General features: G+C 45.3%; 1 protein-coding gene across 2 annotated transcripts in view; it reads right to left on the bottom strand.

Annotated features, from left to right (window-relative positions):
* The window catches only part of LOC138449287 (zinc finger protein 282-like), a 685,501-nt gene that overhangs the window by 382,218 nt on the left and 288,097 nt on the right, over positions 1–15,186 (bottom strand). For both annotated transcript variants that reach the window (XM_069604758.1, XM_069604759.1), the window contains 2 exons: positions 10,436–10,546; positions 6,628–6,741 (listed from right to left, as the gene is read on the bottom strand). In XM_069604758.1, the coding sequence (XP_069460859.1) occupies positions 6,628–6,741; positions 10,436–10,546 (225 nt within the window). The remainder of the gene's footprint in view (positions 1–6,627; positions 6,742–10,435; positions 10,547–15,186) is intronic.

Here is a 15,186-nt window from a genome sequence, read left to right as displayed (position 1 = left end):
TGGCATGATAACCTGTTCTGGGATGAGCGTTTGCAGCACACACTTTTTGCTCATTGTACCTTTCACAGATGGGAAATATTAATTTGCATATCAGTCTTTGTCCCGCCCACACGGGCAGTCCAGCACCGAAATGCTTTGGCAATTCCTCTCTGAACAGGAGTACCAACAGCAACCCCATACACGTGTTTCAGCCTTGTTGGTCCTCATCAGTGAGGTGAAGCTGCGCCTCTGTGAGCACAGTGAGCAGGGAGTCCACCGTCTGGTTGCCCCCAGGTAACTCAGGGTGACCAACCCCAAGTTCCTTACAGATATTTCAAAAAAAGGTAGCAGGCACTCCTCTCCAGAATGAACATGGCATGATAACCTGTTCTGGGATGAGAGTTTGCAGCACACACTTTTTGCTCACTGTACCTTTCACAGATGGGAAATATCCATTTGCATATCAGTCTTTGTCCCGCCCAGACGGGCAGTCCAGCACCAAAATGCTATGGCACTTCCTCTCTGACCAAGAGTACCAACAGCAACCCCATACACGTGTTTCAGCCTTGTTGGGCCTCATCAGTGAGGTGAAGCTGCGTGTACTTGCTTTGCGTTGCTTGTGCTGGTTTCCATGTTGGTTTTCACCGAACTCTCTAGGCCGCTTGTTCTTTCAGCCAGCGCTCTTAACATCTTGTCGCAGCAGGTTGACCTCTAGCCCAAACGCATCTGTTTTGGTTTCCAAAGCGGTTCTTAGGTCCGCCATCACTGTCCCCCACGAGGCTTTCAACTCCGTAATGGCTGTTAGAATCAAGTGATTCTCTTTTGTCGGGGATATGTCTGCAGGCGCGGCTGCCGCACCCTGTACCGGGGTGGTTGGAGTCTGTTGCGGCTTGGCAAAAATGTCCATAGTGGGCTGTTTGCTCTTGCCTCCTCTCACCGACATTGTGCAGTCCTGCCTATTTACCGGGGCCCAGCTTTTCTGTAGCGTGCGGGTCCTGCTTCCCCGTTCCTCCTTCTCCTGCCAGGCCTACATGTCTCTTGCGCTTTATCCCGGTCCGATTTCTGGGGGTTGCACCTCTCGCTCTCGAGGGTAGTCTGTTGCAGCTCACGCGCGTCGTGAGCAGCTTGTGCACTGTGTTGTGGTCTGCTTCTCCTTCCAAGTCTCTACAGGTCCCCCACACCAAGTGGTCGAGCAAACCCCTCAGCTATTCGCCCTGTTCGTGGGGCTATTCAGGCCCCTTATTTCTTCGTCTCGCGGCTGGGTCTCTTCGATGGCAGGCGTGCAGTGCAACAGTGTGTCCCACTGGTTCTATATTCCCAGTGCAGTTCTCTCAGCCGCAGTTGCTCTCCGCTTCACATTCCACCCGCTGCGTTCTTCCTGCCAGCCTTTGTCCGCCGGGGGTCTGCTGGGCTTACCTCAGCCTCCTTTGTTCTAGCGCGCCGGCCATTTTGTCTGGGGTGTCGCACCGCGGCCACAAACTTTCAGTTGATCTTGCCGATCTTCCTGTAGTCATCAAGGACTCAGCTCTCCATCAAACTTGCCCCACGCCTTTACACGTCCAATAGTGTATTTCTGAGCACAATCATGCCTTTTTTAGCTTATTTTCATGCAGGATCATATCGGATCGTCAGGGGCAGCTCGGAAGACACGTCCTACTCCATGGCCCTCTAGCCACGCCCCCCCTGCAAAAGAAAAGTTATATTAGAAAGAGAGATCTCTCTAAAGTAGGACTAATTATATGATATAAAGAATACAGCGTTTTTTCTCAAGATACCTTACCCAAAGACATTTCCTGGAAAGTTATGGGCATTTTCAAGTCAAACAACTATTGAGTCCTCAGCATTCCAAGACTTGATTGTATTCCATTTTCAACTTGCCCCTGTAGAAACCAGGATGGAGAGCTCCACTCATAATAGACACAGGTGAGAGGGGGGAATACCAAAGTATCTATGTTAAGGCAGCACCTTCTCAGTAATTAGATGCAATAGCCATTCTATTGTTGTTGTTACCGTTTTTTACAGAAAAGGAATCCAAAAAGTGCCCAAGTACCGGTTCACAGGCTGAGAAGGCATTACGCTCCCGAGGAGTCCAGGTAAGCGTTATAGAATTACATTGGGAGTGAGTGAGCTAAGGATCTTGGGTTGGAATACGCAGGGTTCTGGTTCCGTCAGGCTGAAATCTGTGAAGGATGAACTATTTGGCCACTATGACCTAATAATCTTTTGAGAAACTTGGCTAGTCGAACACTTAATGATAGACCGTTTTAGTACAACAGAAGTATTAGCCATAAGAGGAAAACTGGGCCGACCTACCGGTGGTCTAATGATATCAGTAATATTAAATCTTTAGAAATGATTCCGACCGGGCGCCTGGGTATCCTTGCAGCAAAGATCTTGTTTACCTCTGAATAATATTCCACTGGCATTATTGTCATAAATACATACGGGAATCCTGCAAATTCAAATCGAATTAACTTCCTGGACTCATTAGCTGCCTTACTTTTTAAGGTAAAAGAACAATATATGGGAGCAGGCATTTTGTTACTGGGCAACCTAAATGCTCAATGTACAACTCTAAAAGGAAATGGTGAATCTATTGCTTACAAAGAACCCTAGAAAAATGGGAACAAAATTGTTAAAGTTGTTTGAGGATTGGGATTTGAAAATGGTTAATGGCAATATCAAGGGTGATGTGCCAGTATTCCCAACGTGGTCACGCTGCAATAGTCATTCCATTTTGGACTCTCTCTTACTTTCCGTTGACCTGTTTAATTGCTGCACACATTTTGACATCCTCAGTCGTGGCTCTAGCGATCATAATCAACTTTGAATTTAATGATTAATTTGAACAATAGGAAATATAACACAAACTTATTAATAAGTAGTAACAAAAACAGAATTAAATTCAAATATAATGGCAAAATTCTAAATACTAAACTAGAAAAAGATTTAATGCAAAATGCGAAGAAATTTGTAAATAAAATCAGCAACCCGAACACTTTTATACATTTTCTGTGAGAAACAGATCAGCCTAACTCTATCGGGCCAGGTTGCCCCAAAAAACACACCCATGTTTTTGATGAAATATCATGGCAAAAGAAGAAAGACCTGAGAAAAGCCATTCATAATCTAATATACAATAAAATGTCCCACTTAAATAGAAAGATAGGAGAGAAATCCCTCAAACAACAGAAATCTCCAAAAACACAGGCAGTTTTACGAAAATTATAAATAACATGCAACAAACCCAATCTCAAATTCAAAGTAATGTTATCACCAATGACACCTGGTGTACTTACTTTAGAGGGATCTTTAAGCGACAAACTGGAAACTTCATATTTACAAAACCCAAAGAAGAATGGAATCTATTCTTTGATAGAAACTTAATTGCAGAATTGATTGTGAAGTCTTCTACCTCAAGAACTCCTGGCCCTAATGGCTTAACAAATTCAATTCTTAAAACAAACATCAGATTATGGTAAACCATTTTAACTCCAGCTTTCAGGGAATTTTTAAGAATTCAGACACCCGGAGTTCTGGAAGAGCATAGTTATCATCCCTATACATAAGAAGGGTGATCGGGAGGATCCAGCAAATTATCCCCCGATCGCCCTTCTAGATGTGGACGGAAAGATATTTGCCCCTGTGGTTCTGAGAAAAAATAATGGATTGACCACACAAAGATATTACATACATTCCAAACTAGGTTTTGTAAGGGACTCTACCTCACTCAATGGAATAATAATGCCAGTGATCTCCAGCAAATCACACAAAAAGCAAGGACGTCCATTATATGGAGCATGGATACATCTATCAACAGCTTTTGATACTATAAATAGAAATCTATTATGGGCAAAACTAGATGAGTGGGGAATTCCTACAAGTCTTATCCTAATGAGCCTATATGAAGACACCACAATACGAATCAGATGAAACGCTGTAGGAGATTTGTCTAACAAGATAGCTACAGACAGAGGCGTGAGGCAGGGATGCATTTTAGCATCCTTCCTCTTCAACCTCTATCGGGCAGATCTTGATGATGCGTTAGCCCATCACTCTTTAGGAAGTCCAAAAGTTGGTTCCTAAGCGCTACAGTGGATAGCACACGCAGATGACATTGTCCTGCTAGATTATACGCCAAAAGGTCTGCAACAACTATTTAATGCATTTGAAATGTATGCAAGAAAAAATTATTCATTGATAAACCCTGCTAAATCTCAAATTCTGATAATTAAAAGTCATCGTACCTGTAATTACAACTATAAATGGCAGTTGCAAAACCAAGCAATACCACAAGTGAAAGACCAGATATACTTGGGAATCAAAATAAAATCAGCTCAGTTAAGGGCTGCTTGTGAGGAGGATACAGAACACATGCTCAGTTTACTAATAGCACAGATGGAAAAAAATACTTTCGACCTACTCTACATTCTCAAAAATCACTTTGCTAAACTACTACGAAGCAACGGTTGTTCCATCACTCTTATATGGCTTTCGTGATACGTTTTCCTCAAAGGAAGGCAAATACTGTGTCTCACCTCACAGATTCCTCTTACTTCCCTGAGCCTTTTCTCCTCCCAGGCGATCCTCCCGCAGAACACCACCCCCCCGCCCAAGGTCAAGATCAAGAAGTGTCTGCCTTTCCCTGGCCACCCCGGAGGAGACTTTAGGGGGGGGGGAGTTCAATAGGCAAAGCTCAAGTAAGTGCCGCCACAGTGGTCGGCTCTAGGAAGTGCAAGGAGGCAGGGGACTGTAGGGTTGCAGATATAGTCCCTAAGTGTGCGGTAAGCCCAGAGGCAGTGCAAGGGGCTACTGGTCGTGTAGGAACCTGGTGCCCATTAAAGTTCAGAGTGTGGCCAGGTAGCCAGTTAGCGCAGCAGACAAGTATATCAACAGGGAGGGAGAGAGAGAAAGCAGAAGCGAAAAGGAAGGTCTTGAGTTGCTTCCAGAAACTTAGGTGGTCCTGCTCAAGTTTGAGAGAGGCAGGCAGGCTGTTCCAGGGGGAGGCACCAGCTGAGGAGAGAGATCTACCCCCACTCTCTGCCTGGAGAATCGTTTGACCTTCAGAGAGTTGGAGGTGAATGAGTGAAGGGCTCGAGAAGGAGAGTGCTTAGGAAGAGAGAGTTGGATGTAGTGTGGTCCCCGGCCCCAGAAAGCCTTGTGGACAATGCAGAGGGTCTTGAACTTGATCCTTGCAACCTCCGGGTGCCAGTGGAGAGATTTCAGGGCTGAAGAGATACGATCCCTGGGCTTGAGGCCAAGGACAAGGCTCGCAGTCCTGTTCTGGATTTGTTGCAGAGGGCGAAGAGTAGAGGCAGGAAGATTTAGAAAGAGGCTGTTGCAGTAGCCCAGCCTAGAGAGAACCAGAGCTCTGGAGACAGTGAGCTTCTGGGGAAAGTGAGAAAAGGAAAAATACCTCTGAGGAAGTGCAGCTGGTAGTGGGACTTCTCAGAGAGTTCCGTGATGTGAGGAGAGAAGGATAGAGTGGAGTCAAAGAATACACCAAGGTTTTTTGCCTCGCAGGAAGGCGTAGAGAGAGGGCCCAATGAGGGAGGCTAGAGTAAAAGAGGGTGAGCAGGGGTCCCAATGAGAAGGATCTAAGTCTTACTAGCATTAAGGCAGAGGTTGTTGGAGACGCACCATTTCTGAATAGCAGATAGACAGTCAGGAATGAGCGAGAGAGGAGAGGAGGCTGAGGGGAGCCAGAAGGAAGTGTCATCCGCATAATACTGAAAGTTAGAAGAGAAGGTAGAGATGAGGTGGGCAAGAGGTGCCAAGTCAAGGTTGAAAAGCCAGGATGAGTAGTTAGAGCCCTGGGGAACACCACATGTGGAGAGAGAGGTGGCGGTTTTCTCTTGCACGACTACAGGGACCCGATAACTTTTTTTCACCAGTACAAAGCATTACACCTCAGGTTGTTCTGTATAAGTAATTTGGGATGAATGTGTGGGTGTTATACTTTCATCAGCGTTCTCAACATCAATAGTCCTTTTAGACTGTAAAGGGTTGGTACTTCCACTAGGATCGGTATACAAAATGTTGCCATAGGAACATTCTATGTCTCTACAGTATTTAATAAAGGAGGATTCCAAAAATTATTTATCAGTCTTGTTTGGAAAGATGAATAAGGATTAGGATTTAGACTTTTGGTAGTTATTATTCATAAACTTGCTTTCTTCACCTCCTTTCGAGTTAGGGAAGTTTTTAGCTCTATGGGCTTGAAAAGTGTTTTTATTTCTTTTTATACAACAGGAGCTCTGGCTGATTTCCTCCACATTACGATGTTCAACATGTGAAACAGCTAGGTTATTGTGGCAACATGCGATGATATACTTTGGCATTTGTGATATGTTTTCCTCAAAGGAACGCAAATACTGTGTTTCACCCCATGGACTCATCTCACTTCCCTGGGCCTTTTCTCCTCCCAGGCGATCCTCTCACAGAATTCTGCCTTCAAGGTCAGGATAAGGAAACGTCTGCCTTTCTGTGGCCAATTAGGAGGAGACTTTGGGCAGGGGTTTAGCGAGGGATCCATAGGATTCATCACATCAGGCTATAGTCTCTTTCAGACAATTCATGTAATCTAGGATTCCTGATGTAGACCTGTTAAATCAAAATCACAAAAGTATCCCATCACTTTGCCCTCACCTGGCATGGTATCATCTCGGTGCTCCCTCTGATCTGTATCTTGTGCCTCCTTCAGATACTGGTTTGTCTTCCTTCTCTTACTGATCAACACTTCAGAGCAAGTAGTTGAATCTGCTGTAAAAGAAACACAAAATATATGGCATGAACTTAAAAGCATTTATTAAACACAAATTCAAGCTTACAGCTTTTTGGGGTTGGCCATCACAATTTGTGATTCAGTAATCCACAGGAAAAATGCTCTACTTTTCATTCAGCTATTCATTGCTGCTCTGGCACGGTGCCTTACATTAAGCATCGAGCATCTTCACTGCTGCAAAAAAAAGATGCAGCATCGTTGGACGGTAAAAAAATAATAGTTTATTTTTATTTGGAAAATAAGCTTAAAATTGTTTGCCATCTCCAGAGAACCATCATATGCATAGGTTTAGACATTTGTTGTGGCTTAATCACAGACACAACGGTTTCAAACACACACCATTAAAACCACTTCAAAATTCCAAACATCTATATTTTTCTTATATATAACAATTTTATGGTTTTAACATATCCAAAACTGCATTGCCTATTTTTTCCTACCAAAATTGTAGTTCTCATACTTACCAAGCATTGTCTGGGATTTTAAAATGCAAGAATAACCTTCATATAGAATTCCAGTCCTTGATCTTTTTGCAAAATATTTTATTTTAAATCACCAAATTCTTGAGGGAACCCAGAAGTAGCTTTCTTCACTCGCACAGACAAATAAGTCAGAAAGAAGGGGCTAAACCAAGGATTACTGTGAAATGATCGAAAATAAAATACAAACTGCAAAATGGGTCAATTTATTTTCAAAAATACTGCGGGGGAGACCCCCCGCGTCTCCCATACCTTAACCTATTAACCTACTGTAACCATCTATTTTTTAGTAAAAATGTACAAAAATCCCTAACAAATTCAACAGAAAAATTGCGGTCATTTTGCAGTAGGTAGTTTCGAATTCAATAATTTCTGCAGGTACCCTAAATCATCATCATAATTCCTTTCAGGCAAATGTTCCCATTAAACATGGTTATTTGGCCCTAATAATTTGGACCAATGGTGATGATTATCCAAAGTGTGGGTGCTCAAAGGAAGCAAAGTCAATACTGCAAAGGATTTAAATAAAACTACAGATATATGACTTTGTACTGTAAGTTAAAAGTATTTATGTTGGCATAGATCAATTATTAAACACACATCAATGGTGTAAATCATACCTGCAAGTTTCCAAACTACCAACTAAGTGCACATGTTCACTTTGCTTTCATCTTGTCAGCTAGGGTAAAACAGAGTATTAATCCAAAAGAAAACAACAAGCGGATACCTTAATTAGGCTAACAAAATAATTTATTTGCAAGCTTTTATGGTCTTGACCGCTTCCTCAGGAAGGGATGCAATGAAGCCTTTGAAAAACATTACAACTTTATGATTTAAATTGCTGTTAGGGAGAATTCTCTGTATAGGCTAATTTCCCAAACCTAGTGAGTCCCCCAGCAGCTTTGCTGGATTTTTGGGGTTTATTTATTTCTCCTGCTAAGAGTGAGACTCTTTTTCTCCCACTCTTAGACATGATTTGAGATATCCTTTGACTTTGTAATGTGTTTTATGGGCTATGGGGTCTTTTACTCCATAGGGTTTCATGTGTTTTTGGTAAGTGTGTTACACAGCACCTTCAGTGCAGTAACACAGGGGTGTCATAGTGACCCCCCAAACATAGACTCAATACCCTGGGACTGACTACTGTCTCCCAGGGCATGTAAAGTCATCATTGACTTTACTAGTCTTAAATTGTGAACAGAACCAGTACAAACCATCATATTGTGGAAGTACTGGTAGGGGTAATTAGATTGCCTCTGGGTCTGTTTTTCGAGGGGGCACTGTGCAGTCCCCCCTCGTCGAGTTTCTTGCTGGTGGCAGTGGTTACCACGCGAAATATTCCACCGGGATTTTCCCATTCATTTTAAACGCACCACATTTTCGGTACAATGTTAAAGATACCGCTGGGTTATTTATTTAATATTTATTCCACGGTTGGGTCTTTTTGCCAGGACTCGGTTTTAAAAAAGCATTTGTGTTCGCCTCGAGCCCTTTGTTCCACTTTTGGCGGGCTTCTGCACAGAAACCACCAAAAGTGGTGCCACTCTGTCTGGATCTACAGGAAGTGTGGGAGGGGGCTTTAGACACCCTGGACTGAGTTGCCTCGGCAACTCAAGTCGCACTCTTGTATGAATGGCCCAGTGATGAGCCGTCCGGCTCACCACTTAGCATGTTTGAGTGACAGCTAGGACAGATGAATGGGGGTTTTCTGCATAAAAGCAGGGCTTTGGGGACTGGAACTTCAGAAGTCGCCACAGGACCAGAGAATCCGAAGAGGGAGAAGCTGAGTCGACCTGCAACGACGACACCACCGGTGGAGCCCTGCTGAACCGCCTCACCACTTCCAGACGACAGAGAAGATCTTCACCCCGGAGAGTCTTCTTCCTCTGAACTGGTGGGGATAACCAGTTTACCCTCTTTTCGCCTTCCTGGATCGTCTCGTGTGGTCGAATCGCCTGTGCCAAGCACCCCGGCGGCCGGATAGCCACGCTTCACCACTACCGCGAATAAAAGGGTAGTGCCTTTTAACTGGGAAACTCTGTGGCTGGTTTCTTCCCTGGCAGTGCAACGACCTCCAGCTTTCCTCCACGTCGAGATCTTCTCTTCCCCTGGACGAAGCACCGACTTGCACCCGCTGCCAGGAATAACTGCCCCCGCTGGAGCTTTCTCACGATTTCAGGTACTGTGTACCGCCTGGTCTCCCTTGCAACAGACTGTTCAAGGTGTCCCGTAAATCCTTGACTCTCTATCCTGGGGTGATCTGGGACTTGTTAACTAACTTTCTCTGAACCGATCCAACTCTTTTTGAACTATCTGCGAAGACTTTTAAAATATAATTCAACTGTGTGATCTTGGACACATTCCGCCTTGCTCTCTCCAAGAGTGGGCCTGGCCGTTGAACTTTCTTGCTCTATTGTAGACTCTGCCTTTCCTGACTTGCTGTGGTTCTTTTAAAAGTGTTGGTATTGTGTGCTTTCCTAATTCTGCCTTTTCCCTCCCTTTTTAACTAACTTAGTGGAGTGCCATCTTAGGTTAAGCGCTCACCTCTGTCTGCAAATAAGTGGTGTTTTAACTAAGACTCAATAAGTAATCAGGGATGTATGTATATTGATAGTGACTGTGTTTGAACTTGCTTGCCATATTAGTGTTAGTGTATTTTACAAGTATGTTTTTAAATAAATAATTATATACTTTTATACCCAAGCTCTGGTCAGTGTTTGCTTGTGTGTGCTACTGTATTCCTTGTACCTATTTTGTATACTCTATATACTGTCTAACTCTTCTTGAGAGAAGTCTGGCTGCTCAGCCACAGCTACCAGGTAAATCTGGGTGGTACAGACTGCTACCAATTGGGTTTACTGCCAACACCTCTAGTCCTAAGCCTTTTGCAGTGGTCCCTAAGGGAACTGCCCAGGTTTCTGCCTATCAATTACCTCTTCTGAGATACATTTTTTCCTTATCTTTGCCTGTCTGTGTACCGGATTTGTAATTTGCTCAGGGAGGCATGCATTAGCTGCTGGAAACCCCACACATTGCAGTCTTCAATGTTGCTAATTATTTTTTCTTACCAACTTAAAAACAAATCCTTAGATTTACATGCATGATCTATACAATATTAATCTTGATAATGTGAGATTGCGCTGTTCATTGTGCATGTTCATGAGTAACATTTCACATCTGTCTTTCCACTCACTTGGGGATATGTCCACGCCACGCCTTATCTCCAAGGCCTGAGACTCCATGAAGCAGGTATCTTCCATTTCTTCGGGCTTTAATGAAAAGACGGAGGTGGCAATCAGAGGACCTGTTATAAAAAGTAAACTGAGATAAAAAATGATATACAACTCATAGTACAAAAATACAAATAAATTATGTTACTGAGGAGAAATATGGAATTTGGACATTGAAGACTAACTAGAGAAAACTCTGATGGTAAAAACCATCATCTCTGGAGATGCCATGTGTGTAGTAAATACTACTGCATTTTAAACATCATTGACAAATAAGCACATAAATCATAACATCTTCTTTCTGTGGTATCTTTTATTGGTGCTTGTCTTGTTATTTTAGTTGTTAAGCAGCAGAAACAGTAGCCAATGCAATTCGGACGTGATGTCCATCGTGGTATTAGCATAATTGACCTAAAAACATTGGACTTAAAACATTTGACTGAATTTTTTGACCTTTATTTCAGTAAAATGTAATGAAATATATATATGGGGGTGGGTAAGGGTATAGATTAGGTTGAGGGGAAGTGGGGTAGTTGCGGGGGGGGGGGGCTCCCCCCGCATTTTACACTGAAAGAAAGGTCAAATTAATTGGATCAAATGTTTTAGGTCAAATAAAACCCAAGCTGCCCATCGTCAGGGCTATGTCTGTTCTGTGATCCATGATCAGACACAACTTCAAAAATCTGTAGTTTATCGTCTTGATTGCACCAAAAACCATGTGTAAGGTGCCTCCAATGTAAAATAAGAATATAATACGGGGCTGCTACCCCGGGTTCGTTATCACATAGAACAGTGTTCTTCTTTGCCATTGAAGACTAAGGCCTTGTATTGTGCCAACCAATCGGTTGTTTTGACGGTCAACAACATCAAAGTTGTACTCTGCAAAATCAACTCCACCACTGTAGTGCCTTCACGTGGTACTTTTCTGGTATTGGATTTCCTTAAATACAGAAATCACTGAGGCACAATGACTGTGACAAGGTCACCTTTTTGTCACTTGTAGCAGAAGGCTGGGACAATCTGCAGGGCAAGGGAAGCCATCTGCTCTGTGATGTGACCCCTGAAGATGTTATAAGGGGGATCCATCAGCCCCCTTGCTGCTTCTTTGGGTGATATTGCAGTGTAGTGCTTACCTCAAGTCGGTACGACAATGACATGAGTCAAAGGCAAATATGATTCATGGGAAGGGACAGTATGGCTAATTCTTGGAGCTTAGAACCCAGCCCCAAACTTACAGGGAATAAATCATGACATAATAGACCCTGGAACTCAGTTTTTGACTCTTCCAGACCAAAATAGTGCTTTGACATTTTACCCAAGACACAGCCATGAGTCCATGCACGAAGTATGAATGAATCACCAGGTGAGGTTGGGTGCACAAGTTCCAGCATGGACTGCAACCTACAAGGTGCGTTCTAGTGGACTTGTGACCTATCCCATGAACTGGGGGGTTTGAAGGGATCCTATGTATGTCCAACCCACCCCCCGTTGCTGGGCTGATGCTCGCTCATGCCTATGTCTTTCCACACGTCAGTCCCTAATCTGCTCTACCATTAACCTCCTCGATGTTGCACATGGACTTGGTCCTTTTCCCACCTGACTCCCAAAACATGTGGACTTGTATTGCCCTTACTGCCACTCTTCTTGCGTCTCCACCCTCCTTTCATACTAGTATCCCCTTTCTCTTCTCCCCTTCTTCCCTACTTCCATCTTGCATGTGACTAGCACCTGCCTCTTGCCCACTGTGTTGCGGGGTGAATGCCCCTAGTGTTGTGGGGGTGTTAAATGGATCCTCCCCATACTACACATGGATCCGACATCTTGTAGCACGTGGTGCTGTCTGGCCCTTTAGTCATCCTTCCCCACCCGTGCAGTGGCACCCCCAGAAATTGTTTATAGGGGTGGCCTGATGAGGCCACAGGAAATCTTGGGGAGGCACACCAAAACAAACACACAACTGAATTTCAGGAAATCTATTATGCCGATGTAGTATATAGTCAAGTTGAAAACAATGTATATATGAGAGTTAAGGAATTGCATATTGATATAGTTCCATTTATTATTTAACTGTTACGTAACTAATTTATCTGATGAACAGACTAATACAAGTACAGTTAACATTTTGAGTTCCACAATCCTGTTTGTGTGAGACTTGTCCTTGGCCTCAAGCCCTGGCATCATATCCCTCCGGCCATGAAATCTCTCTATTGGCTCCCAGTGGCTGCAACGATTAAATTCAAGACCCTCTGCATTGTCCACAGGGCATCCTGGGGCCCGAGTCCAAAATACCTTCAACTCTCCCTCCGTAAATAACTTCCCACTCCAGCTCTTCGCTCCTCCACCTCCAACTCCATCGGGGTCTGTTGCTTCTCCAAGCAACGAGTTGGAGGAAGATCTCATTCCTCAGCAGGGGCCTCCCTCTAGAACAGCCTCCCTGCCACTCTGAAACTTGAGTAGAACCATCTCTGGTTCCGGAAGCACCTCAAGACTTTCCTCTTTGCTTCTACCTTCGCTCCCCCTCTCCCCTGCTAATCTGTCTGCTTTGGCATAATGCACCTGGTTTTCCCACTGCTTTCGGGCCCAGGTCTATGCCCACCCAGCCACTCACCCGCACTGCCCTGGCAGCACCTACACTTGGGTCTGTATCTGTTACCCTACCGTCCCCTTACCTGCACTACCAGACACCTCTTGTCTGTGCTCAAAACCTGCACTTGCCACCTTGCTGGCTGCACTACCTTTTGTATTGTTGTACCCATTGCTCAGCACTTTCCACTTTTCTCCTCTCCCTTGCACTTTCCCCCCTCCGCTCCCCCTGCACTTGCGTGTTCTCAATGTCACTGGGCATCGTCGTGCTATGAAACACTTGTGTATGAGCACAAAACAAATAAAATATCATATCATAGCAAGAGAATCCTCTAAATCCTCACTCACAAGTTTTTAATTGCCAACATGTCTATCAAATACGGTGCACTCAGCAGGGTTTGACTAGAATACTAGATGTATCTTGCCATTGGACTGCACTTACGATGGGAATGCACCCAGTGGTACATTTTAGGCATTGGTCTTCACAAAGGAATCTTACGGAAGTCAAGTTGATGGTAAGATGAGGGTCTACCAAAAGGCTTATTTTCAGTTTCTGAAATGGCAGCTCTTCTGCTAGCCCCGATTTAGTTTTCAGAATGCTACTTGTAAGTTTGAGCAACACATCTTTCCTTTACAATTTTCTGTTTCACTGAGAACACCATCCAGGTAAAGTCAGCACCTGCCAGTGTACATAAAAATCCCAGGCAGTTCAAAAGTTAGACTTTCTTAGGAATACTCTTACTCTTCAGGTAGTGGGTGGGATTGCCCTTAAGAATTAGCATGGCCATGGGCAGTCAGTGGGCTGGTAAATAAAACGCCCTCAAGTGTCCCTCCTCACAAGTCCTGTCCTTCCTAATTGTATTCCGTTTCAGGAGTTCCAGTCTGCTCCTGCTCGCATCGCGTGAGGACGTGTTTGGAGTTTCTTCTGCTTCGGCTTCTGCTTTCAGGGAAAACAAGCCTAACTTTCCATAAAAACCCTACTTCCGCGCGGAGTTCCGGGCAGAGTTCCAGTCTGCTCCAGTCCGCTCCGGGATCTGGGGGCTGACTGGCTGACCGCCGCACCAAGGGAATTCCAAGGATACAGATGTAGGCGCTCATTGCCCAGCGGCACCCCTCTTCGACCTGCATTTCTGCTTTTCTGCCTCTCTGTATTGCCTTTCTGAACTGAACTGAGAACTGAAACAAATTGGGGACTAAAAGTCAACTTTGAGCCCACCTTGGTCGTCCCAAGCCATCTGATCCCTGTTATCTGGCGGCGACGCTCCGAAACTTTGCCTCGGTCGCCGCCTGTTTTTGCCTTCTCTGTCCCTTCCTTACCCTCCGTTCCTCTACCTTTGTCTCCCTATCCTGCTCCGCCCCGCCCCGCTCCCACCCTTCCCTCCCGGTCCTTCGCCCTCCCCTCCTTCCTCCCTTTTTCTACCCCGTCCCCTCTCCATCCTCCACCTGAGGTGGAGGAAGATCCGGAACAGCGTCTACTAAGGAGCCACACGAAAAGGACCCCACTTACCTCGAGTCAGCCCGCATCTCTCAACTACAAGGTCTTCTCAAGTAAAAGCCACAGACTTCTCCCAGGCCAACAACAAGGTCTGGCAGCATCACCCGGTGATGGCCGCCCCCTCACCGCTTCGGCGAGTGACCCATCCTATGCGGGAGCCGGAGGGCCCCTGCCAGGGGGTCTGAGGGTGGCCACATAGGCAACGGCAGCTGCGCACGACGCTTATCTTCCCACGTCTCCGGCTATCACCCCTGAGCTGGCGGCCACCTCTGATGCGTCCAACACCCAAGTAGGAATGGGTGGATTTGCACCGGCCCCGCGTTCTCCGGAGGCCTTGAGCTCCGCCCAGCCTAACACCAATCTACTCGTCCTGGAACAACACCGCAACTGGCAGAAGAGCCCGGCCCACCAGAACACCACGGCCCTGATTCATCCGGCTCTGGAGGACCAACTGGGCAGACCCCGCCCGGTCGGTGCAGCTCACTCACAGAACCTCTCTACACCCGGTGCAACTGACGAGGCCACCTTCTACCCGACACCCAGCCTACCCGCGTCGCCTTTGATGGTAGAGGCCACAGTGCCTCCCTCAGACTTAGATGGAACCCTGGAAAACAGGGCATGTGCTGTCACGCCCTC

Source organism: Ambystoma mexicanum, chromosome 1p, assembly GCF_040938575.1.
Source record: "Ambystoma mexicanum isolate Mex_15411 chromosome 1p, UKY_AmexF1_1, whole genome shotgun sequence".
Lineage (NCBI taxonomy): Eukaryota > Metazoa > Chordata > Amphibia > Caudata > Ambystomatidae > Ambystoma > Ambystoma mexicanum.
This window is presented reverse-complemented; position numbering and strand designations above follow the sequence as displayed.